The sequence below is a fragment of the Spermophilus citellus genome, assembly GCF_964194105.1.
Source record: "Spermophilus citellus genome assembly, chromosome: 4".
NCBI classification, from domain to species: Eukaryota; Metazoa; Chordata; class Mammalia; order Rodentia; family Sciuridae; genus Spermophilus; species Spermophilus citellus.
Window position 1 is genome coordinate 221,946,008 of NC_138185.1, and position 20,229 is coordinate 221,966,236.

General features: G+C 48.7%; 1 protein-coding gene across 6 annotated transcripts in view; it reads left to right on the forward strand.

The window, feature by feature from the left end:
- The window catches only part of EML1 (EMAP like 1), a 165,716-nt gene that overhangs the window by 113,972 nt on the left and 31,515 nt on the right, over positions 1–20,229 (forward strand). For 3 of the 6 annotated variants that reach the window (XM_081291993.1, XM_081291994.1, XM_081291991.1), the window contains exons 4-7: positions 5,782–5,916; positions 15,537–15,565; positions 16,467–16,523; positions 18,946–19,075. In XM_081291993.1, coding sequence (XP_081148119.1) covers positions 5,782–5,916; positions 15,537–15,565; positions 16,467–16,523; positions 18,946–19,075 — 351 coding nt within the window. The remainder of the gene's footprint in view (positions 1–5,781; positions 5,917–15,536; positions 15,566–16,466; positions 16,524–18,945; positions 19,076–20,229) is intronic. The other 3 variants (XM_081291992.1, XM_081291995.1, XM_081291996.1) reach the window with 3 other exon arrangements.

Here is a 20,229-nt window from a genome sequence, read left to right on the forward strand (position 1 = left end):
AGGAGCAGCAGCTATTGGCCTCCCTGGTGTCTCTCCCTGGATCTCTGCTCGGGAGAGGAATCCCAGCAGAGAAAGCCGCTCGCGGGGCGTTCTGAATATCAGGACTGAAGCAGCTTCTGGGTCATTTCAAACATGCCACAGTCTCCAGGACGTGTTTTCTGTCATTGGGGTCCCGTCCGGATGAACCAAGCCCAGGCATCTGCGGGTGTGCATGGGTATGTGTCTGTTTTCTTTTCTCCGGGGGTTTTCAGCCTAGGGCTTAAGAACAAAATCCTCCTTGGAAGTCGTCCAGTGCCCAGCGGGGGTGCTTTGTGCTGCCAATTAAGACTTCTCTGGGATTGGAGTCTTGGTATAGAATGCCTGGGGAAGTTTTCACTTGCACTAGTCCAAGGAAAAGGGGCTGTAGGTCCTACCTTGCAGTGTGGAATGTGGGGCAGACATGGAGTGCTGCTTCCCTGGGATCAGGAAAAAGACACCCCTTTTCTCTCAGTGCAGGAGTAGAGCATTGCAGCAGGACAGAGCGAGAAGGGAGACCAAGAGAACAAAACTGGAGCAGGAAGCCTTAGTTTAGAAGTGCTCTGTGCCCAGCGAGAGGCCGGCGGCCTTGCTTCCAGATGGCCAGCGTCCTGTGGAAAGGGTGTCCCTTGTTAGAAGAGCAGAGCTTGCAAGTGGGCAGAAACCAGTGCCAGGTCACACACACGACTTGAAGGGTAGGAAGCCAGACCTGGCTGCAGTGGGTTTCGTATTTTACTGACTGACCTGTTGATCCATTGAGAGGCTGGGGGTGGAACTCAGGGCCACATGTGTGCTAAGCAAGCACTCTACTGCCAGGCCACGTGCTCAGCCCTTATTTGGGTTTTTAAAAATTTATTTATAAAGTTTCTTTGTCATTCAGATCCACTGAAATGTAGGTGTTAAATAGAAGCTGTGTTTTAAGTCTTAACCAGGAAAAATCTCTTGAGATTCTGGAAGACCACCAGCCTTCCTAAAAATGACTTGTGTTTTGCCACAAAGATGTGGTTTTAGATAGTGATATAGATAGGAGCATTTCTTCACTTTCTTGTTGAAACGCATTATCGGACTTCATCAAAATTTGGTATCCCCAGGGCTGGGGAGGCTGAAGCAGCAGGACAGCAAGTTCACAGCCAGCCTCAGCAACTTAATGAGGCCCTGAGCAACTTAGTGAGACCCTGTCTCCAACTGAAAGATAAAAAGGATGTGGGGATGTGTTCAGTGGTTAAGGGCCCCTGAGTTCAATCTTTGGTGTCAAATTAAAGAATTAGGTATTTCATTCTTTGTGGACAAGAGCCAGGTGGGACTTGGCTGCCTATGGCGCCTGCAGGGCTCCACTCAGCACCCAGTTCCCAGTTGATGCCCGGTAAGTGTTTGTTGAGAGGATAATTGTTTAATCTAGCATGAGTCACCCTGACTGTCATGACAGACGAAGTCATCAGAAAAATCTCTGGTCATGCATAAGAGCTCCCTGCCAAATCTCTGTTCTGATTGCTAAAGTTTGGGATCTCTTTGCAAAATTTTGGGAAACCATCTCTGGACTCCAAATCGCCTGATGAAAGACAGAATTGTACCTTCTTCTGTTTAGAGTCATTCTCTGACCATAAGAAGATTGTCATCTTTCCTGGTCACCAGTCTCCACTGCCCATTTAAATTTTGTCCAAAATTTAAATGGGCAAGGATTCTTGAATGCACATATAATGGAACTGAAGAGCAATTTTATTTTCACAACTGTGGAGGTTTGGGGTTTGGGCATGGGGGTAGCAAACTGAAGAAAAGGAGGAAGGAGTAACTTTTATCCATTTATACACCAAAGGCACTTGACCTGCCTGAAGCGCTAAAAAATGTACAGTGTTACTGTGCCATCTCCCACAGGGCTGCTCTCTCTGCCCTTCTTGCTGCAAATTTCTTCTTTCTGTCCTTCGTTAAGTTCCAGTAAATCCTACTTAATTCATAAGAGCTCTTGGCTCTCAAAAGGAAATGTCTCATTTTATTTTTGTAAGTATAGGACAATAGTAAGTTGTTTCTTTTCTTTTTTTTTTTTTTAAGTGTAACGTTTTGATGCAAACGTGGGAATGATGACATCTTAAAAGGGCTGGGGTGGATCACACTGAGTCTCCGCAAAACAAACGTCTTTCCATTTGAGATGTGCAATTGACTGACGCTTATCAAATGCTTTCCCACTTTCACAAGGCGCTCATGTGCATTCTGCTTTGTCTCTGTGCTTTGTGCACAGATTGAACACAGTGCAGGCGGACTGAACAGGTCAGCACCCAGGCGAGGGGAGCGCAGCCTCGAAGCCCTTTCTCTCCTTTCACCTCCCTTTTCACACGGTGGGTCTCACCAGGGCCTGACCTGCAGCCGGCTTCTTTCTTGTAACTGCATTGATATGCGCTGGACACATAGGGGCCCAGCAGTTCTCCAGCTAGTGTCCTTTGGCCTTGAAACTTGCACAGGGTCCTGCTTAGGTGCCAGGAGAGTCAGCCCGGCCACCTGCTGCATGTCAGCTTCCTTCATGTCCCTGAATCCCTGAATGTGTTTCTTCCTGGGCAGAATTGGGGAAATGATCTTTTTTTTTTTTTTTTTTTTTAAAGAGGACATGAGGTTTAAGTGGAAAAATCTCTATAAAGTGCAAATTGTTCCCCACATGTTAACTATTTCAGCCATGGCTGTTCCCGACATCCTCTGTTGCTTCTTCCAGGCAACAGATTGAGCGTTAATCATTAGGAAATTGGCCAGTGTTTGCTCTAATTCACTATTAGTCATAGCTTTTCAGCTCCATAAGGGTGTTTTTATGTAATTCTTTAAATTGCAATGAACTTGCCGTGAACTCCCAAAAGGACACCACGGAGGTGACACTCTGCGCTGCATTCTGCTGCTGCAGAGCCTCCTGGGGCCCCGTCAGCTGGGCACACATAAGAGCTTTGGAGTGTGGACTAGGTCCTTGGAGAGAACACTCCCATGGAGCCGTGTAAGCGTGTGGCTTTTGTCATTGGAAGAGCTCAAGCTTTAGGTACAAAGGTTTCTGTACCTTTTGGACTGTAATCCCAAGCTTCAGAGCTTCAGTGCTCTCCTAGAATCTATTTCTTTGCCCCCAAATCAAGCATTAAAAACTCATCCTTTGGGCTAGGGATGTGGCTCAAGCGGTAGTGCGCTCACCTGGCATGCTTGCGGCCCGGGTTCGATCCTCAGCACCACATACAAAGATGTTGTGTCCGCCGAAAACTAAAAAATAAATATTAAAAAAACTCTCTCTCTCTCTCTCTTTGGAAAAAAAAACAACAAAAAATTCATCCTTTGACCTTAGGACGTTCTCATGCAGATTCCAGTTGTGAGGCTCTGGCTATATAGATCAAAAGCTTCCTTTGTCACCAAAAAGGCGGAGTGAACAGCATATTAAAATAAATGATCAGGTTGTGGCTCAGTGGTAGAGCGCTCACCTGGCATGTGCAAGGCACTGGGTTCGATCCTCAGCACCTCATAAAAATAAATAAATAAAATAAAGATATTTAAAAATAAATAAATAAAATAAGTGATCATCAAAATTAATAAATTATATTACTGTGTTGTGTAGTGTACGAATATGTAACAAGAAATCCCACTATTGCGTATGATTAGAATGCACCAATAAAAATTTTTTAAGTAATAAAATTTCTCCTATAATGGGGAAAACAAATCATAATAATGATCATTTTACTTGTGTTTGCTCACTCAGAGAGTGAGGTGAGTTTTCAAAAGCCACCACCCAGGCCGTTTTTAAAAACACACCAAAAGTTTACGAACCGGACGTTTGGAAGCCACAGAGAAGAGAGAACAGAGGCCGGGCCCCAGAAGCAGACGGAGGAAGGGGAGAGAAGCCAGGAGGGCAGGGGGATCTGCAGCTGGGGAGGACAGTGGCAGGAGACACTGGTGGCCGTGCAGGAGCTCAAGTGATTTAATCCCAGGTTCCGCTGTCACGGGCTCCAGCTCAGTGGCCGTGGTCCTGCGGCTCCTGCACGTGAGATTTGGTTCCCCTGCAGCTCCTGAGATGGGCTGCTTTGGGCCCCCCTCCTCTGCGTGGTGTGTGGGCTCCTGCTGTCTGCCTGCTCTCCTGGCGTCTGCCACCTGTGACAGACACAGGGGCAGCTCTCAGTCTGTTCCCCGGGAGCCCTTCTCATTCTCCTGTCCCCTTCCTTGCCGCCTCAGTGGGTGATTTCCTCCATGTCCATGGCTCAGCGGCCCCCTTCAGTGGCCTTCTCAGGAGTCACAGACCTGTGTGTGCACCCCCCACACCTCCACTCCACGTGAGCCGGAGCAGCCAGGTGGGCAGGTGTGCACCTCTTCACCACCTCTTCTCCTCCTCTCTTCAGAGCAGGTGGGACGTCAGGGCAACTCAAGTCTCTTTCTGCGACAGGGTCAGAGTAAGACACGTGCATGCACTTATCCATTTATTTATCCTTTCCTGTAACAAATCTGTATTGAGCCTCTTTATGAGGCTCCGCAAAATATACAAAAATAGATGAGGTGAGCTCTCAAGAATGGCTTATGTTGAAGGTAAAAAGTTTCTAGGGACACCTGCAAGGCAGTTATACGCTCTTGGTGAGTTCCGGGTACTATAACAAAGTACCACAGACCAAGTGGCTTATAAACAACAGTGGTTTATAAACAGGTTCAGGACACAAAGTCCCAGACCAGGTGCCAGCATGGTGAGGTCCTGGTGAAGGGCCTCTTCTGGGATGCACACTGTGTCCTCATGCAGTGGAAAGAGTGAGAGAGCTCTCTGTGGTCCCTTTTATGGGGCACTAATTACAATCATGAGGTCTCCACCCTCATGGCCTAATTATCTTCCAAAGTCCCCATATCCAAGTGCCATATCTCTGGCATCAGGGTTCCAACACAGGAGACTCGGAGGACACAAACCCTCACTCTGTCGCATGTTCTATCAGTCCTCCCTGCGCCCAGCTGTGCTGCCTGCCTGTGGGTCTCCTGGGAACAGGGTTTCCTTTTCTACAGCAGGCCCTTCTGCCTGGGTAATCACAACACATTCAAGTTCTTCCTTTGATCTTTCCCAGAAATTTCAATCTTTACAAAAGTTCCTTCCCCAGTGCCCCTTCCCAGATTCCAACCACGCTCATCCTCTGGTTATAAGGAATGAGCGTGAGGGCTCACATGGGCAGTGACTCTAGATGGTGGCGTTTTGCACGTGGCAAAGCATTTTCTGTCATTACCTGTGGCGTCCTATTTGTGTTTGTCCCAGGTGTACCTTTAGGCCAGCGCCCTCCAGTATCCGCACTGTTGGCCTTTGGGCTGGCTAATTTTCTGTGTGGGGCTGTCCCGGGCATGGTAGGTTATTTAGCAGCATTTCTGGTCTCCACCCCCTGGATTCCAGTAGTGATCCCCTTCCCAGGGGGTGACCACCATAAATGCATCTAAACATTGCCCATGTCTCGTGGGCGTTATCACCTCTGGCTGCCTGGCACTGCCAGGCAAGGGAGGCACCCTCAAGGTCGGGTCCACGCCTGTGAGCCCCAGGGTTTGTTGGAGATCTTATGGCTCTGATTCCTCTGTGACTCGAACTGACCACCCCAGTTATAAGGCACTGTGCAGGACGATGATTCCAAGTGGCATCAAGTGTCACTCTGAAAGCCTTTGATCTCTGCAGGTAGGATTCTAGCACAGCTCTGTCTCCACCCACCTGGAAGTGGACGGCCTCTGTATGTGTTTTTATACCCAGCAATGAAGTAGGATCGCAGTAGGGAGATGTCATTGTCCTCCACTTCCCCCTCTCAGCAGCATCAAGCGGACCAGCTCTTCTGAGCGTGTATCTCCTGGGGGCCGGCGGGAGAGCTCTGGGGACTCCAAAGGCAGCCGGAACCGCACAGGCTCCACCAGCAGTTCCTCTAGTGGCAAGAAGAACAGCGAAAGGTAAGGATTCCCGCGCACCCCTGCCGCTGCCAGGCCATCTGACAACCCTGGCCCCAGGGACAAATCAAAGATCCCTGTGTGCAGACAAGCTGGGGACTCTCAGGCGCAAGGTCAGAGTGCTGGTCACACCATTTGAGGGCAGCTGTAGTCAGAGTTCACATAAGTCCTCATCCAGGGAGCTCACCTGCGCCTCCCGACTCCCAGTGCAGGTCTGGGCAGTTTGCAGAGCGACCAGGGAGCCCAGGAGGCGGTTCTGAGTTCCCAGATGAAGTGCCTTGTTCCTCTAGAACACCTGCTGCCATCTTGAAACTGACCTTAATGGGATGTTTTAAGCTTGTCAGCAACGTTTTCTAACATAGAATGGGTCAAAAGTTAACGATTTGATAATTGGCCAGAGACTGCTTTCAGTATTGAGTTGACACCAGGAATATGGACCACTTTCCTTCCTGGTTTCCACCTCCCTTTATTCCTAACTTTGGTTTTTTATGAGGTTGGTATTTAATGGATCATAACCAACACCTGTGACGTTCTACTCATACATGCTACTTTTTGGCGTTTTAACAGCTTGTTTTGTATGTAAGGATGTATTATGTAGATGAGGTCAGTTTTTCTGTGTGTATCTGCCCCACGTGTGTTGTTCTAAGTTTTCAAACATTGTGCTTTGATTTTATCCCTTCTGTTTAGCAAAGCTCAGGAAGGAATTTCAGTTTCAGAGGCTAAACATGTTTCTTTTCAAATGTTCACGTAAGAAGGCTTAGTCATAATGCAGCCGACTCCAACCACGGGTTGTACAGGTTCCAAGTCTGTAAATCCGCTGTGCTTCATTCCTGTTCAGGACACAAAACTCTTTTTCAGTTTCATTCCTAAAAGGTATTTTTTTCAGAAAAAAACATAGACACTTATCAATCTACAGCAGGTCAGTTAACAATTTCAGAAACCATTGACATAGGTTCTGACTTCTAATTTAGACAGTACTTTTTAAAATTTTTTCCCCTAGTAACTGGGGATTGAATCCAGGGGCACTTACCAACAAGCCACATCCCCAGCCTTTTTATATTTTAAGACAGGGTCTTGATAATTTGCTAAGACTGGCCTGGAATTTGCAATCCTCCTGCCTCGGCCCCCAGAGTTGCTGGGATTATAGGCCTGCACCACCACTTTGGGCTCTGTTAGTACTTGTTATCAGAAGATTATGCTAATTGGGTGATAATACTTTGGAAATAAGGCCAGGTGGTCACAATGGCAGCAGAGTGAGCCAGGGGGAGGTGCAGTGGCTCTGAAGGCTTGAGTTCCGGGTTAGCCTAGAAGATGACCTGAAATGTCTAGATCTTGGCCGTTCATATAAACTTGGCTACTTTTCAGCCCATCTGATTTTTATTAAGAATTTCCAAAAAGAATCTGCATTGTGTAAACTCCAGATCTGTTTTATCTTTTAAATCCTATGGCTTTGGTAAATGTGCTGGGTAAATATTTCCACAGAAGATATTTACAAAGGGATTTTTGAGAAATGCCACAGTAGGAAATTTTGATTTGGAAGTGAGGGACTGGAAAAGTTTACTAATCATTTCCTAAAATAGTTCAGGCAACTCAAAGTGGCCATTTAAAAATAAATCCTTTTCCTCTCTAGAACTTAGGGATGGTGGAGGCCAGCACAATGTGAGCTGTCCAGTTTCCGACAACCGCAGGGTTTCCAGAGAGTGTCGCATCTTCCCCGGGGTGACTGCTGGTACTGACAGGGCCTGGGGCCCAAGGAAGTCACAGCAAAAAAGCAGTTAGGGAGCAGCAGGAGCAAAAGGTCAAGGTGGACGTCCAGGCACTGCCTGACCCCTTTCCTTCATTCTTGTCTCCATTCCCCAGGGGCAGCCCCAAGCCTGGCTGCTCTGACCTCACTGAGGAAGCCTGCCTGGGGGTATTAGACAGGTGCAGAGGACGAGTAGCCCGCGGGATTCCTTCTCAAACATAGCTACTCACAGGTGGCCTCAAGAGTCTGGCCTCCACTCTCACTAGCTCGCCTGTGTCCACTCTTCCAGTGGCCACCTCCTGTTTCAGAAGACTAGCTGTTGGTTACTGTCGGCAGCAAGACAGAAGGCGAAGGCCTGGAGGGCTGCTTTGTGAGCCAGGCTCGGCCTTCACTGCTGCAGCTGGGTTTCGTCCTCTGGGAATTCTACACTGATGCCCTTGAGTCTTACAAATGAGTGAGCCCCTGGGAAGCACCCGGCACAGGGGGTGGTGCTCAATAGATGCCCCCATTGCTGTGGCGGAGTCACAAAGAGAAACTCATGCAGAGCACAGGACAGTGATTGAGAGGCTGTCGGCGATTCTCCACTTGACTTTCCTCGTGTAAGTGACACCTCAGGTCGGCGGTCTCATTTGCCTAAGCAGCACAGTCCTGTGGTATAGCCCAGATTTTGACACCATCCAGCCATGGTTGGGGGGACGTGAAGTGTGATGTGTCCCTATAATTCCCCCAGCTGCTGACAAAGTGGCACAGCATGGGAATCCACAGGCCAGGGTGGCTCCCGGCCTGCCATGGCTGGAGGTCCTGCCCCTTCCTCTCCTATAAGCTCTTTGGGAAGCACGTGAGTATATGCTGATATCACAGGCGAGCTCGGATTTGGTCTAGCCGAGAAGGAGTGCGTCACCCACACAGCAGTGCTGTGATGTGGGACAGCTGCAGATTGCTACCTGAGAAGTCCGGTGTTCCTTCCTGTGAGCAAGGCTGTCTATGGCACATAGGCACGTCTGTACAAATCAGAAGACATTCCCTTCACTCAAAATATAATTCCACATCAGCATGTGTATTTCTCCTCAATAATAATAACAGCAAAAGCTGTTCTGTATATTGTTATCACTTGAACTGTGGAACAGAAAATAAGTGGTTTTGAAGTTCTAAACATTCACTTTTTCCAAAACACAATAATTTATTTTAAAGTAATTAATGTATTTGTTTTCATAGAAACTCTTTATGATAGTTTTTGTGTTCTTGTTGCTATATCCCTCATCTTTAGGACTGGTCACTGGATTTGACAGTTTTTCTTGTGACATAGTAGATTCCTAACCTTCATTTTAGAATGCTTGCCATTTTAAAATATTTTGCTTATAGCAAGCTGCAAAATTTTAAGAACATTTAATCATTGCACTGACAAAGTTTTCATTAAAAACAAAAGCAATGTAGGGCAATGTGATCTATTACTTTATGTATTATTGATAGTAGATGAATATTAATAATTATGCAGTGGTTCATGTCATCATGAAGTACTTAGTAAATTTAAAGAGATAATCAGCAATAACATTCCAATGGCAGACTTGTAGTTAATGTCCTAATCCAATGAGGGACTTTTAAAAAATTTTAAAATAAGCATTTTCCATCAAATAGAAAAATAGCTACTTATTTAGAAGCACAGTTTATGCTACCTGTTGCTAGATCAGTCAAGTGTTTCAATTAGCACTCTGGTTCCCCCTTTGCAATTTCTGAGGAAGGAGATAAGTCACCTTCATTAGCAAGACACCATCTAACGCCTGTAAGGGGCTGATTCCTAGAACAAGAGATGTTTCCCCCTCTGCTGGAAACTTGGTCGTAACACACACATTGTCCATCTTTAGAACGAACATATCAAATACAGCATCCAGCAAGCAGTGTTGCCCCAGGTGCAGCGCCCCTCTGTGCCCAGCGCCCTCCCGCCTTACGAGACTGTGAGGTCAGGAGCCACTGCCCAGAGCCCCTCCCTCCTAAAGCCCCAGCATGCGTGACACGTCTCTGGCAGCTCCCTTGAGCTCCTGAGGGCTCAGAGTTGTTTTTCTTTAACTGTGGCGCCACTGAGCTATAATCTAAATCCTAATCCTCAGCCCAGGGTTCATGGCCTCCATATTCTGTCTCCTCACTGCCCTTGGGCTCTGACATCCGCGCCTCTCCACGGCTCTCACTTGCTTCCAGCAAGATTTTTTTCTCTCTTTGAGTTACTTTATTTATTACACAAGTAACCTGCTTTAGAACATCCAGATGTACAAAAAGCAATGAAAGTTACCTATGATCTGGCTGCTCAAGGAGCTCAGAGCTGTGACTTGTCACAGTTCCACCCAGCCTGTGTTGCTGGGGTGCTGTACGGGCGGTGGGCACTTCCGACATAAACATTCTTCTGCATGTCTTTTGCAATGCTGTTTTGTTGCTCTGTGAACATGCCTCTTTCAGCAGACATACTTTCACACAGTGTGATTTGTTATTTTTGTTTAAAAACGTTTTAAAAAAATATTTTTAGTTGTAGATGGACACAATTCCTTTATTTTTATGTGGTGCTGAGGATCAAACGCAGCACCTCACACAAGTGAGACGAGTGCTCTATCACCAAGCCACAGCCACAGCCCTAAAAACTTTAATATGAAAATAATTTCACACAAAAATAAAAATAGCACAAGGAGCACCTTACAGCATTGGTTTAGTTGGACGTCGTACATGCAGCCGAGTGCACCTTAATGGGACAGCCAAGTGCCAGAAAGGTTTTCCTAATCCAGTCAGACCAGTCCAATGTCTGGAAATGTGCAGCTCAGAGTAGTTACTCAATAAATGTCACTGAATGGTTTATCCCAATTAATATAGCCAAAGAAGGTCAGAGTCGTGCTGCTTCATAGCCACCACCAAGTTTGATTCCAGTTCTGCCACTTTTTGTTGTATGATGGTAAATTACTTGATTTCTTCTGGGAATTTCTCAGTGTCAGTAAAAAACAGTGCCTACCTCCCAAGTGTTGTGAGGATTTAAAAGACCAGATATAGGGCTGGGGATGTGGCTCAAGCGGTAGCGCGCTCGCCTGGCATGCGTGCGGCCTGGGTTCGATCCTCAGCACCACATACCAACAAAGATGTTGTGTCCGCCGAGAACTAAAAAAAAATAAATAAATATTAAAAAAAAAAAAAAAACCAGATATGCAGAACCCAGCACGCCTTGCCTGCAATTGGCAGTTAGGCGGCCTCCATGGCTGCCATCCCCACCCCAGAACACTGAATTGCTATTTGTATTGTCGTGACACACAGCTGAAGTGTCTCTTCCTGGGGACATTTTGTAATTCCCCAACTCCTGGGTCTGTCCTTAACCAACCTGAAAAAAAGAGCAATGAGAAACTGGAAATTTGTGTCATCTTATTTATTCAGCTCCCCAGCACTGCTTAACTTAGCACGGGCTGTGTGCACAGCATGGTGCGAGACAGGGCCAGCAGTAGAAAGGGGCAGCATGAAGGGACTCATCCTCTCTGCAAAATTAATGACACAGTGACAGATAAGGGCCAATTTCCTTTAATTTTCCCAAGACCCGGGCTGGGGATGTGGCTCAAGCGGTAGCGCGCTCGCCTGGCATGCGTGCGGCCCGGGTTCGATTCTCAGCACCACATACAAACAAAGATGTTGTGTCTGCCAATAACTAAAAAATAAATATTAAAATATTCTCTTTAAAAAAAATTTTCCGAAGACCCAACACAAACCAGTAAGAAAAAGATAACATAATAGAAAACTGGGTAAAGGGTTTGAACTCATAGTTCCCTGAGAAAGAAATTCAGATGGCTAGCTAGCTAACACCATTGAATGGTCCTAATTAAAGAAATGCTACCCAAGCAAGCTGAAAGCATCCTGAGAGCTTGGACAGGGCGTTATTCTCAGACAGATGCCTTCCAGCTCTCAGTAGGTGCCAGGGCATAACCTCTGCCAAGTGACATGTGTGCCTGGGACCTGGGGGGGGGGGTTGAATGTGCTGGGTGCCCCTGTCCAGGAAGCCTTCCTTCACATGGTCCCTCTTCTGCCGCTAACTTGTCTCTGACCCTGACTCCCACACAACTCCTGGGCTCCCTCAGGCTGGGAGGGCAGGAGACATGTGGCTCCTTAGCCTTGTGCCTCCGGCACCTTGCACAGTACCTGCACCCAGTGTGTGGTGGGTGGATGAGGCTGCTGAGTGCTCAAGACCAGAGCCATTCAAGACCAGGTCAGCAGCGCCACCTATGGGTAGGCAATTTAACACCACCTTGCAGAAACATTCCCTCTGGGTGGAAATCAGGTGACATAAAGTAAGCATCTTTTTCCTGAAAAGATGGCTTCACCCTTCAGGCTGTGAGGTCATTTACCTTTGGGTATATTCTTAAGTGATCAGAGCTAATAGTCTTTAAGTTGTTTCAGTTCTGTGACTATCAGGTGAGGAGCCCAGAAAGTCAGTTAGGTTGTTGTCAGTGATATTGGAGGAAGAGGGAAGTAGTATAATTTATAAGGAAGTGCGAGGCACTGTGTTACACTTCTCATTTAATCCTGCCAGTCCTTGCACCACACAGTGGTCCAGTTTCTATTTTGTAGATGAAGGAGACGAGGCTTATGGAGGGAAAGCACCTTGTCCCAGCACCCCCCACCCATCAAAATCTGTGCTCCCCTGCTGAGTGAGGCTCAAGCTATTGGTTCTCATAGGCAGTGTCTGTGAGGCAGTAGTTGGGTCCCCATCAGAGTTTCCAGTGGCTTCTGAACATTTTTAATAGGTGCTGCCTGATAGACCCTGGCCCAGTAAAAGCCGTGTGGAGCCATTATTCACATGGTAGAGTACTGTGACTCCCCGTGATGATTTTATCTCCTCACAGGGAACCCTTTCCAAGGAGAGCCAGTGGTGTGGATGAGTGGCAGGGCGGTGGCATGCTGAACTTGGTAGTGGCTCCTCCTGACCACACTGTATTAATCATCTCAGAAGTGAGGTTCTCTGCTCAGACAGCTTCTGGCGCCTGCCAGCCTGCCAGGGCCCATGCCAGGTGCTGTGAGGTCCTTCCTGGGTCATGGTCTGTCTGAGGCCTGACACGGGCTCAGCCTCCAAGCCCTGTCAGGACATAGAGTGAGTTGGTCCCCTGGATGTTGGTGTGAGCGCAGCTCCCCATGGGGACATGATGTCTGTCACATCAGGTCCTAGCAAGCTGTCCCCTGCTCTTTCCTCCCTGGGACACTGCAGAAGAAAAGGAAACAGCCACCCAGAGTCCAGGTGGGCACTCGGCCCTCACGGGAGGCAGCAGCAGCCACTTCCTGGCACCCAGGATGCAGCCTCTGTTGGTGGCAGCTGCGGAGTCCTGTCTTCACCCCCCACCACTCATATCCAGCTGCAGGGACATCCAGCTGCGGGGACCTCTGAGAGTCCCAGGGGCTGCTTCTGTCTTGGACACGCCCTTCCTGCCGAAGCAGGATGCCTACTCCAGAGGTGCCGCCGAGCCAGGGCAGCCAGGAGGCCAGGCTGGCCACTGGGGGCCCTACTGCCCTCCCTGTGGGCAGTGCCGATGCACTCTGTGCTGGCCGGGCAGGAGGAGGACACTGTTCCCTCTAGGATAGGGCAGGGAGCCCCACCCCAGCTGAGCTGCCATGTCACCCACGTCACTTTTCCACCTAGTACACGTTGAGGAATAGGGTCATCAGACAAATGACACCACGCCTAGAGAGGCCATCGCCCCATTCTCAGCAAGTCCACACCTGTGCTTGCCCCCCGGGCTCAGGGAGGCGCTCAGGGCACAGCTCTGGCTGACGGGCTCTGATGGGGCCACAGCACCTTCAGCTGTGGGCCATCGTCACCACCTATCATGGTGCCTGGCCGAGGAGGTGCTCAGAAGAGCCTGTGTCATTTCTCGGGTGGCTCTTAGGACCTTCACCCGTGGGCGCAGGTGAACTGGCCTCCCCTCAGCCCTCCTCCCACCTGTTAGGGAAGGTGCCGGTGCGTTGGCAGGGAAAGGGGTTGAAGTGAGTACAGGGTTTCTTTTTCTTTCTTGATCTTTCGCTTTTTTTTTTTAAAGAGAGATAAAGAGAGAATTTAAAAAATATTTATTTTTTTCAGTTTCCGGTGGACACAACATCTTTATTTTATTTTTATGTGCTGCTGAGGATCTAACAGCGCCCTGCGCATGCCAGGCGAGCACACTACCGCTTGATCCACATCCCAGCCCCAAGAGTCCACGTTTTCTAAGAAAAAGTAATTTTCTAAAATAATGAAGCAGAGCAGTAGCACATTTTCTAAATTCCGCACCAAGAAGTGATCAGTTTAGATGTGAGGAAGCAACTCTTTGGTGCCACCTCAGTCCCCCGGCTCTCACTGATCTTCATTGTTTACATTCACCTTACCTTTTTATGACTTTTAATAGAAGAATTTCTCAAGGCCAGGCACAGTGACTCACGCCTGTCATCCCAGCTACTTGGGAGGCTGAGGCAGAAGGGTCACAAGTTCAAGGCCAGACCAGGAAACTCAGCTAGACCCTATCTCAAAATAAAGGACTGGGGGTGCGGCTCAGTGTTGGAGTACCCCTGGGTTCCATCCCAGTACTGCAAGAAAGAGAATGAGCGAGAAGATGGGGAGAGCAGTCTTCCGCCTGTTCTTGGAGCATAGAACCAGGGGTCTGCAGGTTCCCTGTTTGGGGGGTCAAGTTCCCCCATGGGTCTTCTCTTTCTCAGATGAGCATGGTCCATGGTTGAGTTTTTGCATTTTAGAAAATGTCCCAGCTGTTTATGTCTCTGCTCGTGGCTTCTGCCTCTTTCTACCTTTGGGATCATCATGAGGAAAGGAATAGTTGCCTTCCCTGAGCATCTGCATCTGCCTCAGTTTGGGGTTTCCATAAGCACCAGAGGCCGAGTACTCTATAAAGAAAAGAGGTTTATTTTGGCTCATGGTTGTGAAAAGTTCAGGATGGGGCAGTCACATCTGGCAGGGTCCTAACACAGCTGCCACATCCATGGTGGGAGCATGCACAGAAGAGGCCCAGACCCTGGGTGACCTTGCTTCGTAATAGCCCTCTTTTGAGGTAACTGGCCCAGTCCTGAGAGCCCTGGCTCACTTTGGGACACCTAATCCAGGCTCTCGAAAGACAAGAATCCATTCATGAGGGTGGTGCCCTCATGATCTCACTGTCCCTTAAAGAGTCCCAACACCATCACCATGGAGACCACAGCAGCACCCCGACCTTGTCTGGAGTGGAGGTAGTACTGTCCCTGCCAGTGGCTGACCTGTCGGGGCCTGAGCAGTGGCCCCACTGCTGTGGTGTCTGAGGGTCTGTAGTGGAAGTTTTCTGGTGGAACTCTAGCCCTGCAAGTGACGTTGGTCCTTCAGAGGCCCGCCCCTCCAGCCCCTGAGAGACTTGGTCCGCAGGTGCAGACACAGGTGGGTTCAGCCTGCTGGGTGGGGTCAGCTGGGCGGCCGGGGTCAGTTCCCCCACGTCTCACATGACGTGCTTCTGGCCTCCCTCCTGTCTTCCTCAGAAGGATCATCTGCCCAGGAGAAGAGCACACCCACAGGTCTCTCATCAGGAAGTTGTACTTTAAATAAGGTCTTTAGGTCCGTCGGAAGAGCGTGGAGAAGAGAAGCCATTTCACACATTCAATAGAGCTGTCCTTGAATGTTCCCCTCCTTTCAGGAGTAGCACAGCTTGGTGACAGACGGTTCCAACGTCTTGTACCTAGTTTTGGACATTTTGTTACCTGTGTTCCGTTTGTGACCACGCTGTTTTGCTGTTCTTATTAACGCACGTCATTGCATGGCTTTCCCGAGGTCCACCCCTGCAGCGTGGGCTGAGGGTGGGTCAGGGAATAAGACCAAACACCCAGGCTCCTTTTAAAAGATGTTTTTGGTTTATTTCCACAGCAAACCCAGGGAGCCCGTGTTCAGTGCAGGTAAGTCTGATTTAATTTTTGTATGGGTGTCCCTCCCTCCCTTGGACGGCCTTAATAAGTGGCTGTAATGTGGATCTTGACCAAGGGGCAGATAAGCAGTAGCTGTCTCGGGGTCAGGCGGTCCTGGTATTTGGGGACGAGTGGTAACGGGCAGCCTGGTGTAGGGTCACGCGGCTCAGAGAACAGCAGGATCATCATCCAGCAGTCACAGGGCCTGACCCTCACCTGCCCGCTCTAAAACCCATCTAAGACACACCAGGAAAGAGCTCGGAGTGGTGTGCCACCGCGTATGTGCATTAGAACCTCTAGGGCAAAGACTTCTGGCCTTTCATTTTCCCTTACTAACTGGGCTTCTGTCCACATGCGCATTCTCTCCCAGAGAAGGTTTCTGGTGCGTTGAGTTCTGTAACTTTGTCTAAAAGTAGCCTTACTTTTTCTGCCTATGGTTTCCTAAACTGCAAACTAATAGTTCATGTGTACCTTTCCATGTGTCTTTTTAAAGCACACTTTGTAATAAGGTAAATGCTGGGGCTTTTAGCATTTTATTCTTATTTTAAAGTGTATTTAAAATGCAAGACAAATTTTTCAGGTGTGTAACTGGTTAAGTTCATGTAATGTTAATGTTTCCAGTTTTTCCCCCTCAAATTCTCAATTAAAACCCAGAAGGCAGCTTTGTGTCCCTCAGCACGAGCTCTAGTCTCATTCCATTCTCAGGAAGCAGGAGGGTACTCACTGAGAAGGTGACTGCCCAAACTCTCAGGCCCACACCTCAAGCGCCTTGTCAGAGCCCCCGAAATGTCCCGATGGCCCGCGGGAGGCAGGGCAGCTCCTGCAAGCTAGTTAGCCAGCGCCCCTGCAGGCAGGCCGGCCACACTTGCAGCACCCACGTCTCTTTATCTAGCCCTTCAGTCTCTGTCTCCGAAATCACAAGGGAAGCGCCGGGTGACGCACTGCAAAGGTAGGCAGCATTCCGAGCCCATAGCTCTCTGAGCAAGGCTGCTACCCCGGCTCCAGAGACCGCTTTCATACAGGCAGACCCTCCTTGTATGAAAACGCTTCTGCGACGCAAACACCCCGTTCATTTCTCGTGAAAGCATCCCTGAGCATTTCCTCAGGTGGCCTTTAATAAGCAGCTATGATTTGGATCTTGCCTGATTATTGGCTGATTATAGGAATTCTTAAAGTCTCCATCAACCTGAAGAGAGCTATAGGGCAGCCCTGGATGTCCTACTGTTTGGCACGGACCCCGCACTGCTGCTGGCCTCTGCCCACTCGTGCCTGCCAGGTTGTGATTGCACGTGGTCATCCTAACAAGCCTGAGAAAAGCATTGCTTTCCCTTGCTGCATTTTGGGTTTAGACGTAGGACATCTGGGCCACTGTACAAATAGCCACACCTGGGCCACCAGTGCTGGGCCAGCATGTGACGACAGCTCACACTGTAGGCTTCACATAGGTGGACCGCGTGCTCTCATGGCCCTGTGTCAGCCGTGTCCTGTGAGTGCACAGGCAGAACATTCACAGCCTAGAGAGCCAGCGGAGTCACTTTTTGCTTGACTTTAATGCCATCACCCCTGCTTCCCTTCCCACTAGCGTTGGCTGCTGGGCATTGAGAGCCCCCACCCGTGGTCACCACTCAGTGTGGGGAGCTGAGGTTTGGGTGGGACTCGGGCTCGAGAGGAGCTCAGCAGCGGATGGGGCATAAGGCAGCAGATTTGTGGCCAGACAGGGAAGTGTGGCCAGGACCTTGGGTAAGGTGGCACCCAGTAGGGCTGTTAGACCTGCCTGGTCCGGCAAGTCAGAGGGCAGGCAGAGGGCTGAGATGTGGCTCAGTGGCAGAGCACTGGCCTGGCCTGCGGCAGGCCTGGGCTCCATGCCCAGCACCGCACACACAAGATGGCAGGCACAGGACTGCATGGAGGAAGTGCCAGGTGACATCCAGGTTGGCCCAGGATGGGTTTGGTGGCAATATAGATGACAACCCCGGGGGCCATGAGAGAGCCTTGAATGGCATGACCTCAGATGGGCAGCTCCCTGCACAGGGAGGGCAGCAGCAGCCACGTGGGGAGCATTCTTTTTTTTTTTAATTTTTAGTTGTAGATGGACACAATACCTTTATTTTATTTATTTAATTTTCTTACGTGGTGCTGGGGATTGAACCCAGTGCCTTATGCATGCCAGGCAAGTGCTCTACCACTGAGCCACAGCCCAGCCGGTGTGAGGAGCATTCTAACAGGAGGATTGGTGGAGCGCAGGCTCAGCCTGTGCAGGGTGGGCACGTTTGAAGCTCTTACTTAGAAGCTGAGCACACAGAGTGGAGATCATCACATGCATGCCTTTAGACTCTAGAGCACATGCACACAATAACATAGATCAGGGCCTCTTCGTTTTTGAATAATATTGCATGTGGCATTGTTTGAAAATCCTGAGGAATAAGACTTACGAAACTAATTGTGGCACTCACAGTACTGTAATTACTCCATGATGTTCCTTACCAGTTTCCTCTCTGCGAATGGTTTTCTGTTGGGTTATGGACAGACAGTGCTGGTTCCAATGGCCTGGTTTAAATGTCATTAAGCCTGGGTCCCTTGTGTGCAGTGGAGCCTCGCTGACTCTGAGCTGAATTCATCAAAAGCTCAGGGAACACCTCCACTGCTCCTGCTGTGTCCTGGAAATCTAGACAGAACACCCCATGCTGGCTTGTTTATGGACCAGAGGTTGCCCCAGGTTTTCACTTTACCCCTATAAATTTTTAAAATATCAAGTTATTTTAATAGAAATATTCACTCTAGAAAGTTCTGCCTCCTGGTCTCCCTCTCGTGGATCTTCTGTTTTCCAGCATCTCCTGGAGCATTTCCCTTGTCAAGTCACCTTGCATGCGCTCCTCCTGCTGATTCTGTGTGCGTCACACTTGAAAGAATCTGTCCATGTGAAAGATAGATGAAGGCTTGTTTTTATACTTTATATAGCAAACCAACTTAAATATTGATACATTGGGACTGATACACATTGAACTCAGTAGGAAATTAGGTGGGTCCTTGTGTTGCCGTGTTGGTGTGGCTCCTTTCCCCTCCTGGAGAGAGAGAGGTGTGAACCCTGAAGTTGCCCCAATAGCTGTCAGCATCTAGTCCTTTCTGCCTCTTAGGATTTCGTGCATATTAGATACATGACGCACACGTACCTAAGTAAGCAGAATATTAAAAAAAAATTATTTCCAGCCATTTAATTTTCTATGTCAGCTATTTTTCCCTGGGATAGTGGTTAGAAATGATATAGGGTGAAGTTTTCACTTCTGCAGTGACATGCTAGAGAGAATATGACATTTGTTTTCAGGTGCGCTGGGCGCTGGGGGTTCTTACTGACATCTTTGTTCTTTTTGTAGAGGAAGGATATGTGAAAATGTTTCTTCGCGGACGCCCTGTTACCATGTACATGCCCAAAGATCAAGTGGACGCTTACAATTTGGAAGCAAAAGCTGAACTCCCCACCAAGAGGCTGAAACTGGAATGGGTGTATCCTTTACTCGTTGACTAGGTCTCACACCAGGTGAGCAGCCATGAGTGCTTGAAGTCTAGTTGCAAAATTTCATGGAATATAAGTCCTCTTGAGTTTTTGAAAAAATATTTTACTCTCACTTTTTAAAAGATCAATTTTACAAACGTGGCCTTATGTCACTACCCAGGACAGCACCCTAACATCCTCTAGAGGAGCTGTTAATGTGGGGGTGAACTGACTCGTGGTTTGTGGTTCTTGCTCCCATACATCGACATTGTTTTCTTGAAAATATTAAAAGGTTACATGAGGGTATGAATGTATTTGGGGGAGGCAGGAAGATGGATCATTAGTTTATGGCCCGAATTTCAGTCTTTCCAAAAAAAGCTAACTTTGGTTAGTTAAAAACACATCAAGAAACAAGCTTAGTGAAAATGCTTAAAAACAGAGAGAATCTGGATTCTGGTGAGAATGAAGGAGCTGGTCACTCTTCACAGCAGCTGTCACGTCTTTGGTAAACCCTGCGAGGACTGTGGAAAGGCCAGGAGCTCTGAGAATTCATCAGGAAACAGCCACAAAAATGCCAGAAAAAACGGAGCTCATGAATGAGAAAGTGGGGCTATGCAAAATGACCAGACCACGCTGGCAACACGGTTTAGGCCCAAACCAAGGGGATCCCCCGGGAGAAGGACCTGCACTCTCCCCTCAGCCAAGTGGGAACGTGGCCAGTGTGAGGAGCCCAAGTTCAAGGCCAATACTGAGGGTTGAGGAGATGTGGAAGACTAAGCACACCTGCACACTGAATGGAGTGAACCCCGAGGCTTCTTAGAGCCGGGCGCAGCAGGAATGCAAACAGCTTTCTTAAAAAAGGGTGGTCTCCCACCAAGGTCTAGGGTGCCACTGTCTGACCCTGCCCTGTAACTCACGTTCTTGGAATGGAACTTTGTGAAGTTTGGAAAAGTGTGCTTCCAGGGACGCAGCCAGGGAAGAGGAGCGCACCTGGGAAGGTGGGATGGCCGCTGGCTTTCTTCTCTCCGCTGATTCAGCCACTCATCTCTCACTCTAGAGGAAGGCTGCCGTGCTCCTCTCAGGCTGCAGAGAGGAAGAGCCCTCCGCCACCTCAAGCAAACGCTTATCTCTCACCTGTTCACTGCCAAGCCCTGGGACAAATCGT